The sequence below is a fragment of the Neopsephotus bourkii genome, unplaced genomic scaffold (genome assembly GCF_033783945.1).
Source record: "Neopsephotus bourkii isolate Nb327-2 ecotype Australia unplaced genomic scaffold, CSIRO-AGI_Nbou_v1 NB_196, whole genome shotgun sequence".
NCBI lineage: Eukaryota > Metazoa > Chordata > Aves > Psittaciformes > Psittacidae > Neopsephotus > Neopsephotus bourkii.
The window spans coordinates 8,083,087-8,110,076 of NW_026900709.1; the positions used below are offsets into that span (position 1 = coordinate 8,083,087).

At 37.6% G+C, this 26,990-nt stretch overlaps 2 protein-coding genes across 2 annotated transcripts in view; one reads left to right on the top strand and one right to left on the bottom strand.

Moving 5' to 3' along the window:
• Positions 1 to 1,667: 1,667 nt before the first annotated feature.
• DNAJC10 (DnaJ heat shock protein family (Hsp40) member C10) lies at positions 1,668 to 26,502 on the bottom strand. Its single transcript, XM_061379042.1, has 23 exons — positions 26,379 to 26,502; positions 25,738 to 26,099; positions 23,947 to 24,112; positions 22,161 to 22,211; positions 20,684 to 20,766; positions 20,352 to 20,483; positions 19,446 to 19,539; positions 19,161 to 19,238; positions 17,860 to 17,903; positions 17,347 to 17,484; positions 15,909 to 15,998; positions 15,032 to 15,145; positions 14,208 to 14,322; positions 12,300 to 12,427; positions 11,920 to 12,036; positions 9,968 to 10,069; positions 8,785 to 8,940; positions 7,583 to 7,716; positions 6,012 to 6,065; positions 4,028 to 4,175; positions 3,484 to 3,603; positions 2,320 to 2,436; positions 1,668 to 1,821 (listed from the first exon to the last, which is right to left on the bottom strand). The coding sequence occupies exons 2-23, from the start codon at positions 25,936 to 25,938 to the stop codon at positions 1,810 to 1,812; spliced, it is 2,394 nt and encodes a 797-aa protein (XP_061235026.1). The 5' UTR covers positions 25,939 to 26,099; positions 26,379 to 26,502; the 3' UTR covers positions 1,668 to 1,809.
• PDE1A (phosphodiesterase 1A) overlaps positions 26,452 to 26,990 on the top strand; it is a 223,382-nt gene continuing 222,843 nt past the window's right edge. Inside the window, exon 1 of the mRNA XM_061379068.1 lies at positions 26,452 to 26,575. The gene's annotated coding sequence lies outside the window, so the exon portion shown is untranslated. The remainder of the gene's footprint in view (positions 26,576 to 26,990) is intronic.

Genomic DNA, 26,990 nt, shown 5'->3' on the forward strand with positions numbered 1-26,990 from the left:
AGAAGGCTGGAATAAAACTACATACAAAAGGTTTTCCTTTATTTGTACAGCTAGGAATAAAGGCAAGATCTGATCACTCACTGCATCTCCCTCAAGCTGCTCAGTGAAAGACGACAGAAAGGGCAGCTGGCAAAGAAACCCATGAAAAGTTGGAAAAATGCTTGTAGTTCAGCTTGTTGATGTAGTTTTCTAACAGAGCTATAGTAAAGGCAGTTAGCATCATCTTAAGAGAGGAGCCTGCTGTGAAGCAGTTTGGGTTTTTTGGTCTATTTTTCATCTTGCTTGTTTGTTCCTGTTAAGACGAATAAAGAAGAAATTGTTCAAATACCCACATTCTGTTTTATTAGATTAACAGTAGGATCCTAGAGCCTGTAGCTATGATCTCATTCTCCAGGAAGGCCGGGGGAACTGAAATTACAGTTAAACATACAAGCAAAACCTGACCAAAATAATTCGTATGACAGTCACAAAATACCAAAGTTGTCTTTTTTGACTGTGATGGAGATTGATGTTTGATTTGGACAGGGGGAGGTCTATTTTATTAAAAGCTAGATGCAACAGATTCTCTTTCAGATTAATATACTGCAAAACTGCAAAGCAGTGGAGGCAACACTGAATATAAGGGAGTAAGTATTTGAGTATCTGCCTTTTACTTCTTGCTGCTTTCTTGATAAAGTAAATTACTTGCAGACAACCCATTTACAAATGTATAATACACTACGGTGTGGTCATGCCCAATCTAAACCCAGGTCGAGCAGGGAGTAAAGTCCGTCTGACATCATTTTATTGAAAACATGAAACATTTCAATCTTGAACTCATAAATGCAGCAGACATTGTGTTGTCTTCGGTATTTTTTCTATGGGAAGTATTACACTAAAGAGTGGGAATTCTATTAGGATGGAGGAGATATTGCAATGTAGAGTGTTCATTATTAAATAAAAAAAAAGGCACTTGCTATGCTGCTTGCCTAAATTTATATAAAAAAAACCCCAACAAAACAACAAACCCAAAATATGTCTCCAGAAAAGAGTGGTAATACCAAAAGATGTTAAGCATGTCCACAGAATACATTCGTATGTAAAAAGACAGTAATAAAGTTACCACCTAATAACTTAAGCAGATACTTCTATGGCATAACTTTAACATTTGAAAGTCAATGAAACAGACTTTGGAGTCCTTCTTAACTCTTTTTCCTTATTGAAAAAACAAGCAAACAAAGACAAACTCACACTCCTAAATCGAACAGCTAAAGATGCTCTTCAAGGTTCCATTCATCCACTGCCACAACACAGTAATCCGCTCAAGGGCAGGAAACCAATCCTGCTACCAGTTTTTGATTTTATTTCTTAACAGTTGATTAGACAACAATGCAACCCCAAAGCAGAATAATCACCAGGTAAAATTGTTTGTCTTTCAAATAGACAACCCCTCATTGTGTTTCTGCATTGCAGAGTGGTTTGAGTGCATATTCAGCCACAGGCTGAGTGCCACATTCAAAAAGTGTTTGGGAAGATACAAAAAAATATAAGGAACTACTAAACGAGTAGGCAAAAGTCCACATTTCTGGTCAACCCTAATGTTTGACAAGGAAGAAGGTAGTTGGTACATCAGAAGAGGGACATGCAGAATTCACTTGCAGAAACACTGAATGCCTCCACCAAAATCAAAATGCTTTTCATCCATGAACTCAAACTAGCTTTCATCTCTTTAGTCCTGTCATGAATGTAATCAGCCTTCTATTTTCCTCATGGTGTCTTCTATATTCACAGCTTCAACATATTTTGAATCGTATCTATCTCCAGTACCACTCAGAGTTCATCCTAGTGACAAGAAAACAAACAAGTTAACCTGAAAGTACAAATAAAAATCAAGATCTTTTCCCTCTGATTTCATATTTCTCTGCTTCTTAAATAGAATACTTCTTAACTGGTGTGTATTTACTACCTTCTGAGTTAAAATGTCAATCCCAATCTTACACTAATCAGCCTTTGTAGTTTAGTGCCTGCTTATGAAACCTAAAGATTATGCTCAAGATACAGTGCAGCTCAACCATATATTGGTAATGCAGCTGGTTCCATGGACTTCTATAAATTCTGATAAATCTTGCCATAACTATGCTGCAACTGCCGTATTCTCTGCTACATATGTGGACATGGAAAACTGAGTTTAAAACAGATAACAAGAAGCAAAACAAGACTTAAAAGCAAAATATACCTGGTACTATTTGAAGATATGGAATTTAATACTTCCCGGACAAAGAACAAACACATAACTTTAAATGAGTGTTTTGCAAAAGGCCCCACAATAAGTATTCTTACCTTGTTTCTAGACTTTTTTCTTTTTCCTTTATCTTGAATTGCTTCTAGTTTTTCGTTCAAGAGGTCAGCAATAGCTTTTGCATCCCTGCTGTCTATGTATTCTCCAAGAACACTTTTCTTAAAAGAGGAAAAGAAATAATTGTGAAACACATTATCCATACTCTACATTGAATAGAAATTCTGCTTACGTTCAGATAGAATTCAAGAGGAACACAGAGAGGAAGCCAATGGCTCTGGTAGGTTGATTTATGATTCATAGTTATATTTTTGTCTCTGTTTAAACAATGTGAATTGTCTTTATAGTCAGAACAACTACAAAACTATAGAAATTTTGTCTTGAGCCTTAAAGAAACCTGAAATACTTATGAGTTCTCTCAAATGTATTCAGCTACATATTTAATGTAGACAGCCATTACAAAGTCTGTAATTGTTAGTTCCAACCCCCTGCCATGGTCTAGACCATGTCATTCAAGGCCCTGTCCACCCTGGCCTTGAACACTGCCAGGGATGGAGCATTTATCGCTTCTTTGGGCAACCTGTTCCAGTGCCTCACCACCTTCCCAGTAAAGAACTTCCTCCTTATATCTAACCTGAACGTCCCCTGCTTCAGTTTTAACCCATTAGCCCTTGTGCCTCACACTAGACCATGTTGTCACTGATACTGAAGTGGTTTGATAAAGTTTTTGAGCCAGAACACAACTCAGTGTTTTTAATCTTCTATCTTAAAATGCATTATTTAAGTCAAAACCATAATTAAGTGTTGTGATTACAGTGAAAGAATATTTCTTCTTAGCCAAAATGAAGTTGTCCACATTTCAAGAGAGGCTTTGCCTGCTTTTGGGTAGCAGGAGGTAGAATTGATAAAAGTTGAAAAACATTTTGTTACATGAGACCCCTGCAAAATTAAATCCTGTTTCTAGTTAAGCCCACATTTTAGTTACTGTTCTATTAACTTACAGTTCCTTATTTTCAATAACGCATCATTACTGTATCACTGTCCTACTATTTTAATTGTTAACCACTATCGATTATTAATGAATCTCCAAAATATCTAAATAATGCACTTTAATATGTTACAGAAATAGCCTGTTCAATCAAATATGAAATGAAATACATCTACTAAAAGAACTCACCAGCATACACAAAGGAGACACTTAACTTTACCTTTGTTCCTTGGTAGGGGTAAAACTTGACAGTAGGGTAGGCCCTGATATCAGCAGTTTGACAGGTCTGACCATATGCCTGACAGTCAACTTTTCCAGCTTTTACTTTTCCTTTTACAGCCTAAAAAGAAATGTTTATTAGAATCAAACTTCAAGTTTCAGTGGGTGACTGTAAGAAAATAACTTGAATAAGCCAGGAGTGCAGCTAAATATCTCAGAGTAGTTGTTTGTTTGCTTCTCAGGCTGTTAACCTTGTATTAGAAGACACAACATGCTCAGTGGAACACTTCTACTTCAACGTGGGGCAAAGCACGTGACAGTTCCAAAACCCACCCAATCATAACCTGGGATCTGTCTCAAAAGAGGGCCTGTGTGTATGTCTCTGCAAGAGACAACACCCGCTGGCAAGTGGGAGGTAGAAGTGAGGACTTTCAATTAGAAGGGGGTTCATTAGGGATATGCAATTTTGGGATGACCGGTAAGAAAAAGGTGCTGATGAACTGCATTTTATCCATTATAAAAATCTAATACAGTTAAAAACCTACCCTTGCAAGGATCTCAAATTCAGGAGCAAAATTTTGGCATGGTCCACACCAAGGAGCATAAAAATCAATGACCCAGTGATCTTTTCCGTTCAGAACTTTTTCTGTGAAACTCTGAGGAGTCAGGTCTACAGACACTTGTGGTAAATATCTGTGGAAAGGAAGAACAACAGCCCTAAACTGAGCATATCCAGGTTCCATTTAAGTACAAGAAAAAATTCTGAAGTTAAGAATAGTAGTAGTCCACAAATCCCTATATTACACTTTGTACTGCAAGAGTGTCCTGGGTTTAGCAGCAGCAGTCATTGTTTTCAATACAGAGTAATAAGATGTTATCCCATATCACAGCATGCAGTTTTCCGTTGAATACAATATTCTGTTGAATAATATAGGGATGAAGTACAGAACATGTGGCTTAACTGTGGGTTTTGAAAGATGCAATCTATATATGATGATCACTTTGATAACCTTCATGGAAAAAATCATAACTGGTTTTCCTTGTTTTTTCAAAACAGTAAATACTTTTACCATGAAGGTCATCAAAGTGCTCATTATATAGAGATTGCATCTTTCAAAACCCACAGTTAAGCCACATGTTCTGTACTTCATCCCTATATTATTCAACAGAATATTGTATTCAACAGAATAGTGTATTCAACAGAAAACTGCATGCTGTGATATGGGATAACATCTTATTACTCTATATTGAAAAAAATGACTGCTGCTGCTAAGTGGGTAATGCGGGATGATGGGGAAGTCTGATGTGTACCTCAAGGGGATTTAATTTTAGGGGAAAACAGCCAATGAACTTAATTGTATGCTGTTGCCTGCTATGTAATACTTTTATAGCCCATCAACCAGACGTCTTTGGGTCACCAGCGACTAGCCCTGACTTCCCTTCAACCATCATCCCAACAGAGAATGAACTTGACAGAACCAGACAAGTTCTGCAGTAAAGGAACGATCAGCATCAGCAGGCAACAACCCAATACTGCACGCAGCCTCTCTTGTTCTGAAAGACTGTTACAAGAGATGGAGCCTGACATCATGGGCCAGATGGACTCAGCAGCTTTATAGGGACTGGCCCATGCACTAAGATAGAAGTGCATTGAGATCAGAGTGATGGTATATTGAAAATGCAGGATCTGAGCATGATGTGAATGATATGGAATAAGGGGTGGATAATGTCCTGGGTTCAGCAGTAGCAGTCATTTTTCTCCTTCTTGGTAGCTGCTGCATTGCTGTGTTTTGACTTTTGGCCTGGGAACAGAGCTGATAACAATTATGTTTTGGTTTGGCCAAGGACTTTGTGAGCCTCATGCTCTGCCAGGGAGGAGGGGAAGCCGGGAGGAAGCAGAGACAGGACACCTGACCCAAACTGACCAAAGAGGTATTCCATACCACAGCACGTCACGCCCAGGGGGGAACTGGGAGTTACCCAGAGGGACAGGGGGTCTGCCGGGTCGGACTCGTTGTTCGGCGGGTGGTATTGTACTCCTTTCCCTTGCTATTTTCTCTTATCATTGTTGTCACTGGTGGTAGCGGTGGTGATTTGTATTGTACATTAGTTGCTAGACTGTTCTTATCTCAGCCCGTGGGAGTTGCATTCTTTTGATTCTCCTCCCCATCCCTCTGGGAGTGGGGAAGGGGGGGACAGCTCCTAGGGAAGGAGGGGGGGCTAATGTGGGCCTTGATTGCTTCCAGCCTGGCACCACTCACTGGGAGTAAGTGCACAAGTTGTCTGGCTGGGGTTAAACTACGACAAAGAGTCACTTTCTAAAAGTGGTAGGCAAGATAACAACATGGTCTTCAGGAAATGGGTGGGCAGTAGGAAGTATGCCATTTCTTGAGTTAAAGGATATGGAAATCTTAATACATGTACCTAAGTGTTTCTAATTTTTGATTCACACAGCATTTAAATATTCATTTCTCCTACCAAGCAAATTACGTAAGTGGTTTGTGAACAAAGTTTAATGCAGCAACTTACCCCAATGCCCAGCCTCTCAGTGAATATGAGTCTCTGTGCCATCCATTGTAGCTACTGTAAAATGATTGAAAAGAAAATGAAATTCCAGTTGCACAGTGGTTTGAATTACGGTGGGAAACAAACAAACCCCTAAAAAACCCAAACACAACAACAACAAACTCAAACATCTCTGTAGAGTGGAGATAATGAAATAATGAACTTAAATGCATACAGTTTAGGATACATTTCTAATGTTGCTTTTAAAGCTGAGTAAAAAGTCATTACAATTCAAAGATGCAGAATTAAGGACTAGAAGATAAAGAGAAGAAAATTCTGTCAGGAGAGTAAAACTTGGTTTGGAGTATGTAAGCCTTGACAGCTAGAGCTATTTTTAATTAAGAATCTTTGTTAACAAGCCCAGATACAATTGCAGAATTTAAGAAACATGAGAATTAAACTGAAATATCTTAGTACATTTTCTATTTGATTTTCAAGTGTTACAATAAAACAATTACTTGATAGCAGAAAAGCCAGGCAAACTGATTACTTGGACAAGGATTTACTATTTGGAATTCCAGGACATTGCTTAGTTTTGAAATTCCAGTGACAGGTTAGAAAAAAAGATAAATTCTGGATTCGTATCCACTAATTTACAACTTTGTAACAAAGTATTTTGCAGTAAAGTTACCTGGTCAAAATCTGACCTGATAGTTTTTGGTGATTTGAGAGACAAATTTACATATTTTCATAGGAAATAGCTCACTCGTGGTTAGGAATCTGGCACTTAAAGGTCACATTCACCAACTGCGTTGATTTCAGTAAGAAAGAGATTTCTGCTTTTAAGAGAAACTTTGTCTAGAACTGAATAAAAGCAAGCAGCTCCATGATGAAAGCTACTGAAGTCTGCTATTATGCACTATGATGAAGAGGCATTACAATTCATTACCTGCCAGCATTTAATAGAACTTTCCAATTTGCAAAACAATGAATCAACACATCTGCTACTTCAGATGTTATCTACCTTGAAATATGTATGTGCTTCCTGAAATCCCTGGATCTTCAAACAGTACTGTGAAACGGAGGAGACAGGCTGTTTGGCTTAGCCAGATTTTGTTACCCACTGAATTTTTGTTTTGCCATGTTAATGATTAGTGTTTTCACACTAGTAATACAATGACTGGGACGAGTAGATATACAGTGGATAATTTTTGCTATGGTGCTAACAGACTGTTAGCAGGAAGAACGATCAGATGGCTACATTCCTCTGTTCTCTAAAGATAAGGCTGCAAGCAATTAGGCTTAATATTTTTATATCATACAATTTAATAGGCAATAAAGTTAGAATAGTGGCAACCGCTAAAGAACAAGAAATAAAAATTAAATTCCTGAGGCAGCCTCAGTTCAAATTACTGAAATGAAATGGCAAAATGAAATGACACTGGATTCAAATAACAAAGTGAGTAACATCTAGGACAGTAATATCGTAACAGCGTATTTTACAGCTATGATGAATCTTTTCCATACAGCAGATGATGTATATCCATGTTGTTTCTTATCACCTAACATTTCCCAAATCAAAATAGGCTACTTACTAATATTGGTGAGCTGTGTTTGATTTTTGAGGAAAGAGTCTTATTTCAGGATATCCTCGAACACTTTCTTGGTGACAGAAAGAATAGTATTTTTGGCAATCCACACTGCCTACACTGATTAATCCATTTAACATCTGAAAAATAAAGAAGAAATCTACAATTAAATGTGCTAATCAGTACTACTATAATACTTCAGAATTAAAGCCTTAATCACTTACTTGGGAAAAAAAAACACAACAAAACAAACTAAGATTATCACAAGTTTTTTTTCTTTCCTGAGTCACTGGTAGCTAATTAGAGCCAGCAACCCAGGTGCATTCCCATCATGCACATACCTATTTTAGTATAAGCTTGCACATGGCTCCCGAGATACCTTGCCTTGAAGGTATGTGATTGTCATTATTTAGAATAAGGACTAACATATTACCATGTTTCACATCACAGGCTCAAGAATTATGACAGAAATCTCATACAGTGCAGATGTGCTATCAGTTACACAGCTGGCCTGTGTCTTAAACACACTGTATTTGTTGCAAAGGCACAAACCACCTGCCATAGGCAGTGAAGCTTGTGATTACTAAACATGTACTATAGAGCTAGCTACTAAAACTTCACAGACATGTGACCAGAATAGAGAACCCTAGCTAGAACTCCTAGCCTAGGTGAGCTCTAAACGCCTGAAAGTCATGAACTTGTTTCCAAAGCCCTATTCCCCCACCCCCCCGAGTTTCAAGTTCATATTCCTGGAAACACATCCAGGAAAACCTGGATGGTTGTCCATAAAGTAATTACTTTTGCAAATGAGAGAACACTGTAATGATCTTGCAAACCAATTCTTATCCAATTTATGGATAAATCTTTTTTTTCTACTTTGTTTTAAGCAGATGCAGAGCTCTTTATCTAAAGCACTAAGCATCAAGAAAAGTTAGTTACTCTAAAGTTTCTTAGATCTTGGAAAACACACTTGTATCAACAACAAAAACTGGAATACAGTATATACACTGTACTGAACCTTAAACAAACACACAAACAAACAAAAACTTTGTATTTGAAACAGTATAAAACTATCAGTTAGGAATTCCCTAGTTTGTCTGCAATATTAGTCACTGGACTTTGACAAACCCCTAAGACAGCAATTGTACTGTCTCAATGATTCCACAGAAAAGGACACAAAACAAGAAAAACGTTTGAATGTCATTTACCCTGGCCATTTTTTTCCATTCTGGCATTAAAGCCTGACAAGGTCCACACCATGGAGCATAGAAGTCAACCATCCAGATTTCCTCTCGTTTTCTTCTCTGAACTAATTCAACGAATGTCTCTGGTGTTAGGGACACCACTGATGGATTCCGAAGATCCTAAGGCAAAGACAGCTTGTAGACATACACTTTGCAACAGTAAGTTATGACATATCTAGCACCATCACATACAAACAGAATGTAAAAACTTCTAAGAATGCCCCTCTTTTAGTGAGCTATGCTTGCTGGTATGGTTGGGAAGACTCCACACCACTGAAAGGCATGGAGGCATCAAAAGTCATCCCTTCAACATAACAATCATATGCCTGATTTGCTGAAAAAAGCTATCCAAAACAATACAGTTGGGCTGCAAAAGGGAGGTTTTCTGTCTCTCTTCCATCAAGAGAGGCAAAAGGGAAGAAAGTCAGCTTACCTGGCAAGCGCAGGCACTATGAGACTCAGCCATGCTAGTTAGGCTGGGATGCAGAACGGTGCACTAGGGGCCTCTGAATAGCATCTGAAAAAGATTGATCTCTACCTGGTCCTGCATGGGTGGTCTTAAACCTGCTTTCTCTGGGCTACCTGGGGAGAATTAATAGCCTCTTTCAAGAGTGGAAAACAGCCTCTGGATCTAGCAGTGAGAGAACCTGAATACTGGAGGAAAAGATGGGTGCCAGAACTCTGGCAGCAACAATGATGAGTAGCAAGGATTTGCAGTTCTGTGAGTTAAGAAAGTTCAAGAAAAAGCCGAGAAGCATGGAGGGCAGCAAGCTGATCTACAAAAATATGAAGCTCCTCTTATTTCAAACTGTGGATGTGAGATGTTTTCACTTTCATATTACAGCATTCCATTCTTTTAATTCATTTATCCTCTCTATGAAATAGAAATCATTGCTATTACTTTGCAGGCTGGAAGGGATCTTAAATTATTTGCTATGATATCAAAGAAACTATCTGTCAGAGAAGGAAAATTTGGTGTTAAGTCTGTGACTGGCAGTTGCCGGATCACTCTTCTTGCCCAAGTTTTTTTCGCTCTTTATCTTACTAGTCTAATTAATAATAAAACCCCACTAAATCTTAGAATCTTCCAAATAAAGAACATGTTTGTGGGTGAGCATGACTGCAACAAGGATTATAATTTACATACCTCTATAAACTCCAAGATCTGCTCAGCAGAATGATGTCCTTCATATTCATGAACATCAGACTGATTGAACACAACTGTTGTTGGATAAGCTCGAATGTTATGCTAACAAAACAGACAATAAGAAATTGTAAGGAATGATTAGGTTTCTTGTACTTTAACTGCCATTGGTATTTGTGGGTCACACTTACAGATCTGTTGCAGTTTGTACAGTGTAACTACTCAAACTTATGTGCAGATGGGAATCTGAAACCATTACAAATCAGTACAGAGAAGATGCCAAGTGTATTCAGAGATGGCATAGTTTGTTCTCAATCTAAAAAACAGTCAGTAGCTCTTTTGCCATTCTGCACAAATACAGGAACTAATCCATAGGTATACTTAGCCTTAACTTTAAAGCTATTCCCAGTCCTTATGTGGAAACACTTGTACTGTATGAATAACTGTACTGTTTACTACCAAACACAGATGCTTCCATGATTTGAATTCTTCAGAGTGTAAACACACATAAGACTTTAAAAAGTTTGTCCTTTTTTGCTTGTTTTTATGTATTTCAAGAGATTCACATTTTAAAGATAAGTACAAACATTTTAATATAAAAAGTTGCAGAAAAACTGTCACAATGCAGTATTTTCTGGACTTCAGGGTAAGCAGCAATAATTCCTACTACAGTAAGTTAACTGAAGCAAAAGTTAAGCAAATTTAAACATGGTAAATTGGTCAAGATTTAAAAAAAAAGGAAAAAAAAAAAGATTTCATTCCACTACTGTATCTTTAAACAAGTGTAAACTGATAAAATATAAACTTTCTTTAATTTGAAATTGATCCTGGACTACTTAAGGCACTACAAAACCAAAAGCCAAGTCAGTTAAGGTGAAGTGAATTAAAGTTGTTTTACAGATATTGTCAAAACACATTATTTCAATTAAAAACTTGCATTTTTAGATGTTTTACTGTTTTCAATCCTCCTATGTGAAGAACAAAAAGAACGCATATATGTATTTAGAGATACATTAAAAGACTTTCCGGGCCTGCTTTAGGTTTTATTTTTCTTGCTTTAGGCATTACTAGATTTTGACACTTCCAGAGTCTTCCAATAACACTATGAAATCAGAGTAAAACTGACCTGTATTTTGCATTTACTTTTATCTGCAGTGGTTAGTTTGTTCCTTTGAAACTAAAAAAGGATACAGGTGTCCTGTTTTGCTTACTACCCTTTAAGAAAGTAACAATAAATAAGCAAAGAAAAGCCCAGAAAGCCAACCGTATCCTGGGCTGCATCAAAAGCAGCGTGACCAGCAGGTCGAAGGAGGTGATCCTGCCCTTCTGCTTTGCTCTTGTGAGACCTCACTTGGAGTATTGTGTGCAGTTCTGGTGTCCTCAACATAAAAAGGACATGGAACTGTTGGAACAAGTCCAGCGGAGGGCCACAAAAATGATCAGGGGCCTGGAGCACCTCCCAGATGAAGAGAGGCTGAGAAAGTTGGGGCTGTTCAGCCTGGAGAAGAGAAGGCTGCGTGGAGACCTCATAGCAGCCTTCCAGTATCTGAAGGGGGCCTATAGGGATGCTGGGGATGGACTCTTCATTAGGGACTGTAGTGATAGGACAAGGGGTAACGGGTTAAAACTTAAACAGGGGAAGTTTAGATTGGATATAAGGAGGAAATTCTTTCCTGTTAGGGTAGTGAGGCACTGGAATGGGTTGCCCAAGGAGGCTGTGAATGCTTCATCCCTGCCAGTGTTCAAGACCAGGTTGGACGAGGCCTTGGGTAATATGGTTTAGAGCGAGGTGTCCCTGTCCATGGCAGGGGGGTTGGAACTTGATGATCTTAAGCTCCTTTCCAACCCTAACTATTCTATGATTCTATGATTCAAATATTGTCCACCCCTACCTCCAACTAGAAGAAAATAATACTCTTTAAAAGGATTGTATTTCCTTATTTTCTGCAGCTTACCATGTTGCAAAGCCCTTCATGGACAGTACAGTCCAGTGTTCCAAATTTAAGCTGACCATAAAGATGTTTGGATGCTTTCCTCAGCTCTGGTAACAAAGCCCGACAAGGAGGACACCACTGGAAAAGAAAATACAAGTGGGCGCAGTTGATTTCGCTGCAGCTGGCTCTCAGGAGAATGCTTGAGATGAATAATACTCTGCTTAGACAACAGACTCCACTAAATAGAACCCCCCCCACAGTCTAGGAACTAGTGCTGCCAAGGCATGAGAAATTACAATACCGTCTCATGATGTGGAAGGACACTTTCAAGATACTGCTAATGTTGTATTACATAGTTATACAACAGGTGCTAGACGGGAAAGTAGATATGAAATACTTACTGGTGCAAAGAAATCCACAAGCCAAGGTTCCTTCTCTTTGTCAGGAAAGTTCTGAGGTCCCAGAGTGATAACATGAGAGTTGACACTTTCCTTGGCAAATGCCACGATGTCATACACGATCTTCTTTCCTTCAAAGAACAATGTAGAAAGGAAACTTCATTTTTCCGTATGACAGATCTCATTAAAAAACCTCAGTGACAGTGACAGGAACCCTTCAGTTCCCTTGACTGATCTTTAAATATGGCCTGCTAAAATAAATTAAAGAGGTAGTGCCTTGCTTTTTCTCAGGAAGACAATGTTAAACTGTCCAAACCTTCATAGGTAAGAAAACTCTAAGTGATATTTGATATCTGGCTAAATATTAACCTGGATATGTACCCAGTATTAGCCAAATAAATGTTTTATCCAAGACAAAATCATGTTTTTATTAAATAAAATGACCAGGTTTTTTGTGACTGTAATATTGGCTGTTTTACCATTTTCCTAGCATTTGTTGGAATTAAAAAGTTACTATTGTAGATGCACCTGCCTTGGCAAAGATATTGAGACATTAAAGACTTGAAGCAAAATAAATGATACTGGCAAGTCACCCTATTTTTGCTCCAGTGGGCAAAGATCAAGTGTTTTCATACCCTTCATGTATGTATTTGTCAACTGAAATGCGAGTTTCTGTCTTGAAATGAACAAAGGATAAGAACCTCAGGGTAATTAAATCTCAGGTCACTGCACAATGACTTACTAAGATTTATTACTGTTGTTAGATTTTAAACTATTGAAGCCTTTCAACATAGCATATAAAAAAACGTGATTCCTTCAAGTATCACACCGTTATAAATACTGAAGTAAGACTGCTATTGCTAAACGTTCTAGGTGCTATCAATTTTGTAAATAGTAAAACAAATCATTCAGAACATATATACTGCAGTTTGATGCATTTCTCATACCCTAGTTGTAAATATTCTGTTTTGTTTATAAAAATATCTAAAAATTTGTTTATAAAAATATCTAAAAATGCTGTATGTATATGACGCTTTCTTGGCTTCCCTGCTGGACTGAAAGCTGCAAAGAGTACAAAGCTTTTACCTTCTATAACGGGGATTATCTTTCCCCCTTAGACACAACTAATCTTTTTTAAGTGGTCAAAAGCCTGTCTCCTCTCTTTATTATGGTACTGAGGCTCTGACTCCATTCTAGCAAGCTGTTGCTAATAGTTCAGAGGCTGAAAAACTAGAACTTCATCTTACATAATTGCATCGTGCCACATTGTGGATGAAGCTACGCCTGTTGCTGCAACCTACAGTTTTGCTTCAGACTTCATTCTTCTTCAACTAACATTTTTGAATCCTTTCAGCAGTACACAGTAACATAGTTCCAACCTTTCCTGGAAGGAGATTGTTACATTGGAAATGAAGTGGTAAAAGTCTCAGTGTAGGTTTTCTTGGATGAAAGACAACAAAGCATGGAATTAGTTTTAGTGCAGTGACACATGAAGTCCAGTCCAAGTTTCTCAAGTTGGAAGCACTGTATAACTAGCATGTTCAGCCTCTATGAAGGGTGTGTCTTACAGCATTCTTTGGTTATCCCTCCCAAAGTAGAAGCTGTCCTGTCAGCTTCAGAGATTTCATTAATAGCTAAGTACATAAATTACATTGAAACAGACAGGACAATAAAGACAAAATACATGTCTGGGCATCTGATGACTGCTTATCCAGGAAAAAAAGAAAAGACAAACCCAAAATAAAACACCCCCAAAGGAAATGATAAGTTTGTGCAAAGCTACAGGAAGGTCAGAGGAAAAACAGCAACCATGAAAACTACAAAACTGTTCTTTGGAAAAAAAGTTTGCCAAAGACAGTGTCATCTCAGAGTGCTTATGTAATGATTTAAACTTGCCAAAGTTTCCCTTACCATGGTGAATTTCATAATCTCCAGTTCCTTTTCCTTTGAAGACTGCTAAACAAGGCTGATGGACATATAATTTGTTGCAGATGGTTGGTGAGGAAAGACAGTCAAACTTGCCAACCTATTTAACAGAAATTGCTATTTCAATTAACACATCCTAATCTATATGAATTAACATATTTTGAAAGGCAGTAGGAGTTGGAGAAAGAAAGGTAAAAATATGGAAAAGTAGTGCGTTTTTGGTCTTAAGACAAACTATGATGTTTGAGGAAAACTATCAGCACAGCTACATTAAGTTACTTTTTTAAATTAAAAGCCAAAATGGAGAATAAAACCTTAAGAAATCCTCCTTTTTTCTCCTCCAGATAAAGCAGCAAGGAAGCAAAAAGACAGCTAAAATAAATGTGACATTAAAATTTTTTTAGTCAATGCAACAAATATTTTTTGAGAATACATACTTTATGGAATTAACACAATCCATATGTCTTAAATTTTCAAGATAATTATAGGGTTTTCTGAGTGGTTAAAATACAGTTTCCCATACATCAATTTGATGCTGAAGTGTTAACTTTTAATTGTTAACTGAGTGGGATCTGCAGCACCAGAAGAGAGCAGATTTAAAAGATAATCTTTCCTAACTACTTTTAAATTATTCAAACCATATGGGAAACTTCATTGCTTGCTTTAAATTAAAAGCTTTCCTACAGATCTACAATGTGTATTTCAGTACCAGAAGTGGCAAGTGGTAGTAACATGTAAAAATAATGAAAAACATACTGACTTGTTCTCTGAATGTAAGTATTCAGCAGTAGGCGAGTGAGAACTCTTACCTGAATGTGTTCATCTTTAAGTAAAAATTTAAGTTTCTTAAATTCCTGTGTATTTGATTTATCATTCTCTCCAAACTGGAAGAAAAGCAGCCACCGGTGATGAGCCAGATGGTCCTTTAAACGAAGAAAAAGGACACCTTAAAACACAATAAACCCACAGATAAAAACACCCCAACAAAACCCAACTTACACCGACCTGTAAATTCCCTTTACGTTTTATAAAGGCAAAGACCTTCATCTGATCTCCGAGTGACCTCCTCTACTCAACAAATTCTTTCATGTAGTCCTTCCACTAAACTTCATTTTAGTACATTATAAGCAGGAAAGAGGAAAAACTCTGAACCGTGCTACCCTCTATACCTTTTGTTTCCATGTGCATTGTAGATCAACCTGTTAAGTGCTACTACAAGTGTGAAGAGAGGTTTCCTTTTCTTTTTTCCTCCAAGAAATGAGTAACTTTTGTGACTTCTAATTTCAGTTCATACATAATTTATCGTGGACTAACAAGTATTTTGTTTTTCTTTCTTACATTACTGATAAAATATGTTTAAAACAAGATTCTCTACAATGTAGTTAATGTAAACATAACCAGGAAGTTACAGCTGCAGAGGGAGTTAGAATGCCAATTTCTGTGTTTTTCCATTTTCATATTAAATACACCCACACCCCCTTACTTTTGTTGTTTTGCTAAACAACAGAAGTAAATGTAGACAAACAATGTTAAATAATTTTGGCTAAAGAGGAAAGAAAAGTCATTCTCAGCTAAGTAAATACTGGTTTGTGTCAACATGATTTGAAAAATGCAAAAAAAAAATAACAATAAAAACTCCAAACAACGATTATTTAAAGAAATTTTAACATATTTTTTAAAATTTACCTCTAATGATGCTGCAGGGATCATTTCAAAGTCTGGCAGATGCTTCATTACTTCCTGATATATTTCTCTGGCATCCAAGGAGTTAAGAAACTAGGAGGGAAAGGTAACTGTGTTTATTCTAAGGAACTACAAATATCAACTTGATTGTTGAGGATTAGTACTGAAAAGTCTCAGGGAAATTATTCTGATTTGTTTCTTTTCATCAACTGAAGAGTATAGTTAATAGCATGTTATTTGATCACCTTTTTCATATACATAATTTCACAAACATCACTATTGGAATACTGCTTTTTAGCTTGTTTTCCTACAACATTAAACTTACAATACTGTATTTTGCCAAATGGGGGCTAAAAGTCTCAAATCCAAATTTCAGGCCAAATTTGACAATCAAGTTTATCAGATTTCCGATCTAGACTTACAGCCCTCCTTACAGGCACTGAAGTTTCAGTAATCTTTAACATTTTGGAAGCAATATGAATCAGTAACTCAGAGGTGGCAAGGTACAGAGTTGAAAGCAGACAGGTTTAATATAATTTCCTCCTTTTAAAGATATAGATAACAGTAGTGACAATAAAGGAACAAGCCATTCTTCAAACTGTGACATGTCTCCATCAATTAAGGAAGTTAGAACTAGCATACAAACGTAGGAGGAGGTTGCAATATTAGAATAGAGTCTAACAGCATAAACTGTTGCGACAGACGTCGTAGGAGTGCTTTTATCACACATGTCAGTACTCAGTTCAATTGAGTAACATTCCTCAAACCTGTGATATTCCTTCTGGAATAAAATTGTGGGCACATGGCAAATCATAGAATGATAGAATTATTCAGGTTGGAAAAGACCTTTAAGAGCACAGAGACCAATCCTTAACTGCCAAGTCCACCACTGATCCATGTCCACGTCTTTTAAATTCCTCTAGGGATGGTGATTTCACCACTTCCCTGGGCAGCCTGTTCTAATGCTTGACAGCCCTTTTGGTAAAGAAGCTTCTCTTGATATCCAATCTAAACCTCCCATAGCACAACTTGAGGCCATTTTCTCTTGTCCTGTTACTTGAGAAGAGACTGACAGGATAGCTGGGTAGCAGCTTTAGAACTAGCTCTTGGGCCTGTCACAGAGCAACATCCCACCCCTGGATTCCCATAGCTGCCCAGGGAGACTCCTGAGGAGCTGGATAAGCAGAGCTACAAGCAGCTGCTACTGCACCATACTCCTGTTCACTCTCCCAGCATAGCAACAAACTGGGGACCACTTCCAGGGATCACAGTTTTAGAACCAAATCAAGATATAAACCCATACCACAGAGTACAACCTTAGAAGATAAAAAAGGATCTTTTCTGTTGTATATAATCGATGTAGAAGTTATTTATACATGCTTTTGTCATTGCCATCACCTTATTTTATCTAAATACAGAATGGTTGAGAAACAACTCATACCAAAACACCTCCTTTCTCTTTGTTATTTATGGTGGCTCCAGGTGGAAAGTATGCTGTAGTACTAGATGAGATATCTAAATTATCACAAAGCTCACCCTGGGTGCCACAGTCCATCCAGCCTACATTAACAAGACCTTCCTGTAAGAAAAAAACAAAACAAAACCAAACACAAAACGAAGAGTATTTTTTAATTTAAAGCTCAGAAATGCTTTTGAAAAATCACCGCACAAGCAATTATATACATTTAGAAAACAGAAGAAAATCGCATAATAATTAATTAGTTAATAATAATTCATATTTTATAAAATTCCTTAAAATTTAATGTTATTCCAACAGCTACTAAGTCACTCTTCTGAAAGTTAATGGGTGAAATCTTTGTTCCGCTAAACTCAGTGAAACAAACCTACAACTTTCAGCTTTTACTTGATGTTTCGGCTACAAGTTGATGCTTTCACTTCTCTTATTTTGCTTTAAATATAACAGTAATGCTTTCAAAAGTGAAGTGTTGCTTACCAACATGCCAGCTAGCTTAAGGCGCGTTTGGTAACTCAAGCAATCTGCAAAATAAAAATGATTTATTTATAAACATGAAACGTCAAATTATTAATGCACTAAATGTACTCTTTAGAATTACCCTTCTCCTCCCTACAAAGGTGACCATTTCAAAAGGCATGCTCCCTGGCTACTCATCCAGCATTTCAGTGACTTGAACTTCTAACACCTAGTAACTAGCACACAGGGGTTGTCTACTCAAAGTTAAATAAACACGAATAATACTATCTTGTTTCATCAACATAAAATTCTCATTTAAAAGATTTTAATATTTGATTTGCTAGACCTTTAAATTGTCTTCTTACGGTTTATAAAAATACAACCAAGAGGTTATCTACATACAGTCTTGGAATGAAATTTCAATGGAATCTCAATTTCCTGTGATTCAAATAATACCTCACTACAATAAATACATCATATGCTCTAATTGTGTCTAATTATGTCATCATATGCTCTATTAAAAAGTCCAATCCAGACTTTTAATAGTTACCTTTTGATTTAGAAGTTTTTCTGAAACTAGATGCATCAACCTCACTTTAATTGGACCAAAGTTGAAAACTTACTACCAAAAGAACTGCAACTTGAAATCATGCTATTTACAAATGTAAAATCAAGATTGCAGCTCCGGTTGTTCCGTCCACAGAACAAAGGTCTCTTCATAAGACCTAGAAATCTTTATTTGTCAAAGGTGTAGTGCATTTACTTAGCAATACCAGCTAACCAAGGCAGCTTTCTCATGTACTGCATCTGCTACTGATACCAAGAACATCAGTAACAAACAGCTACAAAAAATAACTTGAATCTAAACTGTCATAACGTCAGTGCTAAGTGCCAGTTACTATGTCCAAACCTAAGAGAAAACATTCAGCTTATTTTTGTGCATTAGAGGTTTAAAGTGGAGATACATCCTTCCTTCCACTCAGCCGTCGCAACAAGCTGGCTTGCAGCTATGCAATATCTGCCCATTTGAGCTTCAGCTGGAAAGTGTTAGAAGCCTTTTCTGCCACTCCCTTTGAGGGTTTACACTAGAGTGCTGCGTTAATAACTTACATGACATTACAGATGCACAATAGCATAATCTTGCTGTTAATGTCCCTTTTGTCAAGCTGCCTCTAAAATGGAGCTTAAGTGACCTACAATCCAAATACTGTGATCATCTAAGACATTTTGTAACTTATTAGAAGCAAAAAGGATTATGCCATTATGAACAGAAGTACTTTTTTTCTTGTTTGCCTTATTTGAAAGGTATTTAATATACCTACCCCCACGCTCAGCACAGAAGGTGATCAGCCAACCAACACCAGAAGCAAACGAAGTTTCAATGGCATTAACAAAGTTTCCTAAGAGCAAAACAATTTGCATCAGTTTGTGACTAGTGAAACAAAACAGATTTATATTAGCAAGTTACAGTAAAATATTTTTAGCCTCAAAAATAAGCAGGAAACTATGTAATACAATTGAATTGCTGTATACATAGTTTCTGCCATATTGTATATTCTACAAACAATTTTAAGACCACCACCACAAACAAATCATGTGAACATTACCTGCCCATAACTCAGTGACTGTGCTTGTAACATATTGCATGGCAAAGTTCTTTAAGCTCTCTTTTGACCTGTCTCCGTAATATTTCACTGGTTGCTACAGAATAAAAAGAATATAAAATTAACCAAACATATTTTGAATAACAGTACTTATGAAACTGCAGGATACTCCTACACCCCCCGGCCTTGGTTCTAACCGTCCTCTCCCTTCTGTACTGGAATGTTTGGAATTTAGCTTTTCTTTCTAAATCCAGACACAGAAGGATAACTCAGCCTTAGAAATACCAACTCCCAATGATTATTTCTATTTAAATAAAAAATTGCTTGTAACAGTCCATTTTGTGCATGCACAATCTCTGCATTCAGCCTCTCAAATCTTACCATTGTCAAAATGTACCTAACTACTCAAGTGCAATTTGTACACTAGCCCTGGCACCACTACTTAACAAGCAACTATAAAGCGTGACGACCATAATGCAGCTGGCATGGAGAAAATCTTATGGAAGGAATTTCCAAGTTTCTTTAGGCACAACACCATATTCTTTAGACTCAAAGCCACAGACTATTCTTTGTATTTGAAAAGTCCATTACAATACTGTAAGAGAAACTGTTCAAGTAGACTTGCTTTGCTACAGCATGAATGCTGACAGTATCTTCCTAAATCAGGAGTGACATATTGCATGGTAAAATGATTAGAAAAATCCTACTGTGTAAACAAGATACCTATTTTTGAAGTAAACTTTCTAAATTAATTTAACTGAAGTGAAGGAAGAGAAATAGTATTTATTAAAAGGAAGTAATGTATCAAAAGGAAGATCATTATATAAAGAACTATGATTGAACAAATATTAAAGAACTACCCTTGCAGACTTCTATCTTTCAGAAGAATGCTGAAGTTTTATCACTCACCGTTCCAGTTTTGAAAACATACAGACTGGGATAACTATTAATCCCTTTAATTCGGCAAAGCATTCTATTATCTCCACAGTTGACAGCTCCAATGCGTATTACTCCATCCATCTCCTTAGCAAACTCCCTCCACTAGAAAAAAAAGGGGGGGGGAGGGGGGGCAAGAATATTTTCTTATAAACATATAACGAAACATCAGCATGTTTTATTCCTATTCCTGGCATTTTGAATTGTTGAATTTGGTTTCAGCTTTAGTGTAAAATCCACTTCTGAAAGTTTTTATGCTGTTAAAACCAATGATTTTTCAGAGTTAATTTGCTTGTTATACATACTGTAGGTGCTAAGTCATGGCAGTGGGAGCATCGAGGAGAATAAAAATTCACAAACCACAATTCTCCCGAGTTAACAGCAGCATCTAGATGGAGAACAGAAAACTGCATGTAAGTAAAGCATATCTACAATGTAGTTATAACTAGAATGTACATGTTTACTACATCGTTTTCCCCCAAAGCTGGATTAAATATTTATATATCAGACACAGTTAGTAGCAGTAACTCTGATGGGATAAACATTGCACCTTACCTGCACATACCTACTGCTGTAAGCAAGTGCACAAAATCTGTATTTCAGAGGATATCAGCACCCTGACTTTCAACATGTTAATTAGTATTAATTAAGAATAAATGTACTCTCTACAAATTAATGTGGCTGAAATGTGTGATACTGTGAGTCTTGCTACCTTAAAAACAAAATACAAGTTCTAAAAGATATTTTACACACTAGAACTTTCAATTTCCTTATATCACTTTATGTATTTTCCGGGTTCCACCAGGCAGATTTTTTATGTCGAATCCCTAGTTGGTGAAAATGCAATTTGAAAATACAGGTAAATTTAATTATTAGAAAAGTCAAGATAAACATTGCTTGTAACAGAAAACAACAGCAAGGAAATATACACATGCAGAGGTTATCAGCTTGAATTACACAGCTTTCAATCTCTCTATTTTTGGACATAATTTTTATAGTGAATTTCCCAACTGATATTTTCCCATATTAAAATACCCTCACAAACAAGACAGCTAAGGAGTGCGTAGATTATGCAAATTAATTAACCAAAGCAAGACCATGTTGTTGTGAGGAGCATCATGAGGTTCTGCTATTAAAACACTTTCCAAAACTGGCTCAGCATGGAGGTCCAGCCCATACAAAGGAAAGAGCACTCAAACTGCAGAGAAAAAATTAAAACTACAACAAAATCAGGTATTTTTTTTTCTCTACAGTATCTTTTTTTTAGTTGTAAGCATTTTAGCTACAAAAAAAAAACAACCCAAGGACAACTGGATGATATCCTCACTGAAAGTGTTATCTTTCCAGACTGTGTTTTATTTAGCTATGGATGTAGTATCGGGTATCACCTTCTAGACTTGAACCTGTCATGCAAGGCAAAATTGACTGGATTTCACAGAAAAGAGAAATAATTGAACTATAATAAAAAAGTCCTGCAAAGTGCATTTTTAGACAAGAGACCAAAAAATTGTAATGATAAAGTAGGAGAAACAAAATTTTAATTCAAATTCCTCTTTCAGGTCTCACAAAGTATCTTTTATACTTAAGCTGTATATTGATACTTATATATTTGCTAACTACTATTTACCATGAAGCATTGTTTGTTTTTTTCTGTTTTCTCATCTAACAATGATTTTTTTGTAGATATGTAATAGAAGTCTATAGAGATACAGCTCAGAATGTAAAAATTCTTACTTTGGGTTGCCACATTGTCAAATACATAGCTATTTATTTCAAACTTACCAAATTCTCCCCTATCCAGTGTTATAATTTCAGGATCATCATCATAAATACCTATTAAGAAAACAAGCAATTGCTTTTTATTTTTGTCATCTTTAAAATAAAGATACAAACTATCACCTTATTCACAAGGCAGAAGACAGTACACTTAAATCGAAATAGTAAGCTGGCAAAGATAGTGTTTTTACAACAAAGCTATATTTGTTTAGTAATATGTAAACTTAGTTTTATCTCTTGCTAACTCCCACACCATCATGCTACAAAGGCTACCATCAGAACAGAACAGTTATTTTGGTGTTTAGTTCACACGTCAACAAAAGAGAACTTGAACTACCACTCTTACAGCAAGAGAAACCATCAACCAGTTGTCAGATCAAAATGTCTGGAAACTTTCACTTCTCTCAGCCTCTGGTTATCTAAGCTATTTAGATCATAAAGGCATTTCAGCCACAAGTTTTTCCACTAGCAGGACGTGTGAATGCAGTGGAATAAAGTGGACAGAATAAAGGTAAGGAAGAGACCTTTTCTAAAAAGGTAATCAGATCCTACTTAAAACATCGCTACAAAACAATCTACTACTTCAAGTATGCAAGAAAGTGCAGAGGTACCAAAAATACTATTAGACAGCATTATATTATGCTACTATGGCTACAGATCTTTTACAGTACCTAACATGGTGAGTGAGATGCCATTTCACCTGAGGTATACAAGGATTAAATGCAAATAGACAATGAGAGAAATTAATTTCTACAAGTGACAAGGTACTTCTTATATTACTATCCATTTACATATCATGTAATATAACACAGAGTCATCCACACATACAAAATACCTTATTTTCACACGTATACACATACACAATATGAAAATTATATACAGATACTCTCCCAACTGGTTAATAGACATTCAAGGATATTGTTTCTTAATCAAGCAGTGCAACTTCAGGCAGATGTTTATCTCAAGAAAATTTAGGATAATTTCCATATTTTCCTATGATAGTTGCACATCTGGCTTATTCAATTTTAATTTGCAGACATTAATTTTGTAGAGACTGAGCCATATTAAATCAAACTACACCAGAAAATAAAGTTTTTCCAAGGTGGAGGTTTATTTCAGCTTTTTCTTTCATATCAATCAAACTGTGTTCCTCAGCTCCCTATTTTAGCCCACTCCTGTTACAGCAGCCTTGAGAGTGGCTCATCCCAACCTTTCCCTACAACTACCTAAAATTTGTTGAGACAAACATTAACTTGTCTCAGGATCATTTCAGGTATGATTCTGTTATTTTTTCATTTTCCACTACCTCTGTACTGATCTTTAAATGTATAATTGCATAGAAAATAGGCTTGACAGTGCAAAAATCTCTCAAAATCCATTTAAGAATAACTTGCCTAGACAAAAAAGGTCTTCCTGCATTAAAGAACTAAAAATAATATTGACAAAACATCAACACTGGAATTTATGTGAGAAAAAGGAAAACAAAGAAAGAAAAAAAGCTTTGCATTAAAAACCAACCAACAAACCAAGACAAAACCCAAGAAACTGGATGACCAATCGAAAGATAACCAGCAGGAACAAAAGGCTAAGTAAATAGATTATTAGATTTACCAGTAAACATTAACAGGGTAAATAAAAGACTGGGTCAACAGAAAATGACAGCTACAGGAAGACAGAGAAGGCAGAAATCTGAAGAGGACAGATCTGTATCAGATCTTTTTATGTGTTTCTGATGTAAGTACTGTATTTACTTGTGACTTCAAGCAAATCACAAACATACATCGTAACTTACCAAAGTCATAGCGATAATAGTGCCAGCTTTCATAACGACCTCCTTGCTGCTGATCTTCAAGACCCTTCTCTCCATATTTATCATACTTCTTCCGTAGATCTTCATCTTTAAGTACTTCATATGCTCTATTTATTTTCAAAAAATTTTCATGTGCATTTGGATCGTTCTATGCAAGGCAAAGTATAATTAGTAAGCAATTAATGAACCATCTTGTACACATAATGCTGAGAAAGTAATCTGGAAATGTTTTTATATCCCTACTAAAGATGTCAGCTGTGATGGAAGCAGACTTTACATGGTGATCTCCAAACAAACTACAGTAAAGTTTTCCTTTCCTGAAGCCACGTGTCTTCTCATCTCTTCATCCTCACTAAAGTACCAACTGAAATAGAAAGGGAAGGGGCAGGAGGCTATAACATTCTCCAGTGATGCCTCTTCTTTCAGCTCTTTTCAATAGAAATAAAAGAAACCCCCTCAAGAATGATGACTTACCATTTACTCTATAATCTTTTCTACTTCCCTAGAATCTCCACTTGTCCAGTTTGAAAATCTCTGCTATAAACTCATCCCTTCTCATCCGGTATAGACAGAGGCCCCCTTTTTATTTAAAAAACATTCTGGCTCTAGGTACCTCGGAATTAGAACAGCGAAAAATCTGTAGACATATTTTGAATGCCGGTTTGAGTTCTCAGCTGGTGCAATATAAAGGTGGTGAGCAGTACCTGCAGTTCTCTCCCACCCTTTTAACTTCTGCTTACACATTTCATTCAAGAGACACTTTTTCTTAAAGAATCATGAATTCTTTACGTAGACACACAGGAAATGAATTAACATTATGGAATTTGTTTAATGACTTCATCTTCTATAGATCATCTTTAACGTTGAAAATAACCCATTGAAAAATCTTTAGTAGTATTCTCATACTTGGGAACTACAGAATCTGACCCAAAATGTTATTATTTTAAAAGTATTAACATAGGTAAAACAAAATTTGCAGCCAATAGCTACAAGTTGGCATTTCTAGCTTTCGTGAGGTTTGGCTTTCTCTTTGAGCTTTCCATTGTAAACCATTACCACCGCAGGGGCTTCAACGTACTCTGTGCAGGCAGTCCCTGAGCTCATAAGGAACATCACTGTCTTCTTGGGCTCTTGCAGATGTGGTTGCACATATGAGGATCCAAACCCTCACACTTCCTGTGAATTTCTGATTATTTTAGGAAATCTCGAGGAAAAATGTTTAAATTTTAAAGTGATTTCATTGCACTTCAGAAAATATTGTAGCACAGACTGAGCCATTCCCTGTCTTCTCTCTCTAGTTATTCTAGAGCTCCTTATTACCCTCCCTTGTTATGCCTTGGCAGTCCCAGAATTTCTGCCGCGTCCTATCTGATACTTGGAGATTGATGCCTCAGTACAGGCTGGTGGTGTTTGCTGTTTAGATGATGCTTCATGCTAGGGAAATAGTAAGTTCACCTAAGCTAAACAGAAACAGACAAACTCATCAGTTTATCAAGAAGGTAATATGGTACAGAAGTAAGTTTTTCTCTATTTGCACAACAGAATTGATAATTAAGCTATCTTGACTCTTTACTATAGCAATTTTATATTCAACACAATCATGTATGACCAGTCCTGTTTGGTAAATCTCTGCAGGAAATCTGAACATGTTATCAGGTGGTTACACTACTTCGCAGGAACAGAGAAACATTTTTGATAAATTGAAATCACTTTCTGTTTAAACATTAAGACCCATTAATCCAGCAGCTTTAACCTGTTAAAGATGTAACTTACCTGATTTTTATCAGGGTGCAACTTCAGTGCCAGTTTTTTAAATGCTTGTCGTATTTCTCTACTACTTGCTTCTTTGGACACTCCAAGTAAACTATAGTAGTCCTGATCAGTGCACACAAGAACTATGACACATACTAAAAGTAGCAATAAAGATTTTTTGGAACATCTAACACAGTCTCCTTTGGATACCAAGAACTCCATTGTGAAGATTTTGGGAAATTTCTGGGTTCCGATTTGAGCAAGCTTTGGGAAGATTCTCCAGTAAATGCGCGGACTTTCAGAGATACAGCTGTACTTATGACAGAGCTCTTCAAAATACTGGTTGCCCTACTTCAAGTCACAAGCCTTGCAAAAGTTACAACCTATAAGAAGGTAGAAAAACCAATTAAGTACATTTACCTACTTATTCAAAAAATGTATCTCAGTAAAGGCCGCTACTGCCAGCCTGTGCAGCCTACACACGAACATTGTTGATGCCTGATTTCCTGCTTTCCGAAGACCACAGAAGTGACAGATCACCTCTTTATTAGGTATACTGTGAATGAGGTAATCACGCAGAGCTTTCCTGACTGACACTGAATGCTGGCACACTACCTTAGTAAAAGCGCGTTTAGTATGGCTCGCTTTTCCTTCGAACTTACTTTTAGTGCCGCGGGGGGACATTTCTCAGAAAGGCCCCGGTAGCTCTGCGCCAGCAGCCTCCTGGGGCGGAGGGCTGCTCCTCAAGGAGGCGGCGGACACTCCCGGCAGCTGAAGCCGGGCAGACTGCAGGGGCCGCCCGCCCACGACCCGGCTGGAGATGCGCCGCCGGGTACCGCTCACCACGGCGAGGCCGAAGGTAAGAGCCCTGCGAGGAGGGGGGTGTCCGGGCTGCGGCGGGAGAAGGGGTGTGAGGCGAGGAACACCCGCCAGGGCGGGATTGATGTGCGGTCCCCTCCCCGCCGGCACGGCCTCGGTGCCGGGCGAGCTGCAGAGAAGCTGCGCGGCCTTTACCGGGCTGCAGGGCGAGCAGCGGCACCGGCTATCGGCTCAGAGCAGCGGGAGCCGGCTGAGAGAGCGGGCCCGGCGCAGAGCAACATGGGACTGCGGCGCCTTCACCCCGTCGCCGGGCGGAAGGGCGGCCCGCGGCGGGATCCGGCTCTGGGCCGGAGGCAGGCGGGGCGGCTCCGGGGCTGACGTGGCCGCCGCGCCCGCTTCGGGCGGGGTCTCGACTCCTCCCAGCCGTTCCCTGCCGGGGTGTTTCGGTCGCGGAT

Coding starts and splice junctions, on each gene's coding strand:
- DNAJC10 (XM_061379042.1), bottom strand. CDS start 25,938: ATGGAGTTCTTGGTATCCAAAGGAGACTGTGTTAGATGTTCCAAAAAA. Junction 19,239..19,445: donor AGTCACTGAGTTATGGGCAG/GTAATGTTCACA, acceptor TTTTGCTCTTAG/GAAACTTTGTTAATGCCATT. Junction 15,999..17,346: donor AAGAGAAAGGAGGTGTTTTG/GTATGAGTTGTT, acceptor TTTCCCTCCTAG/TTTCTTAACTCCTTGGATGC.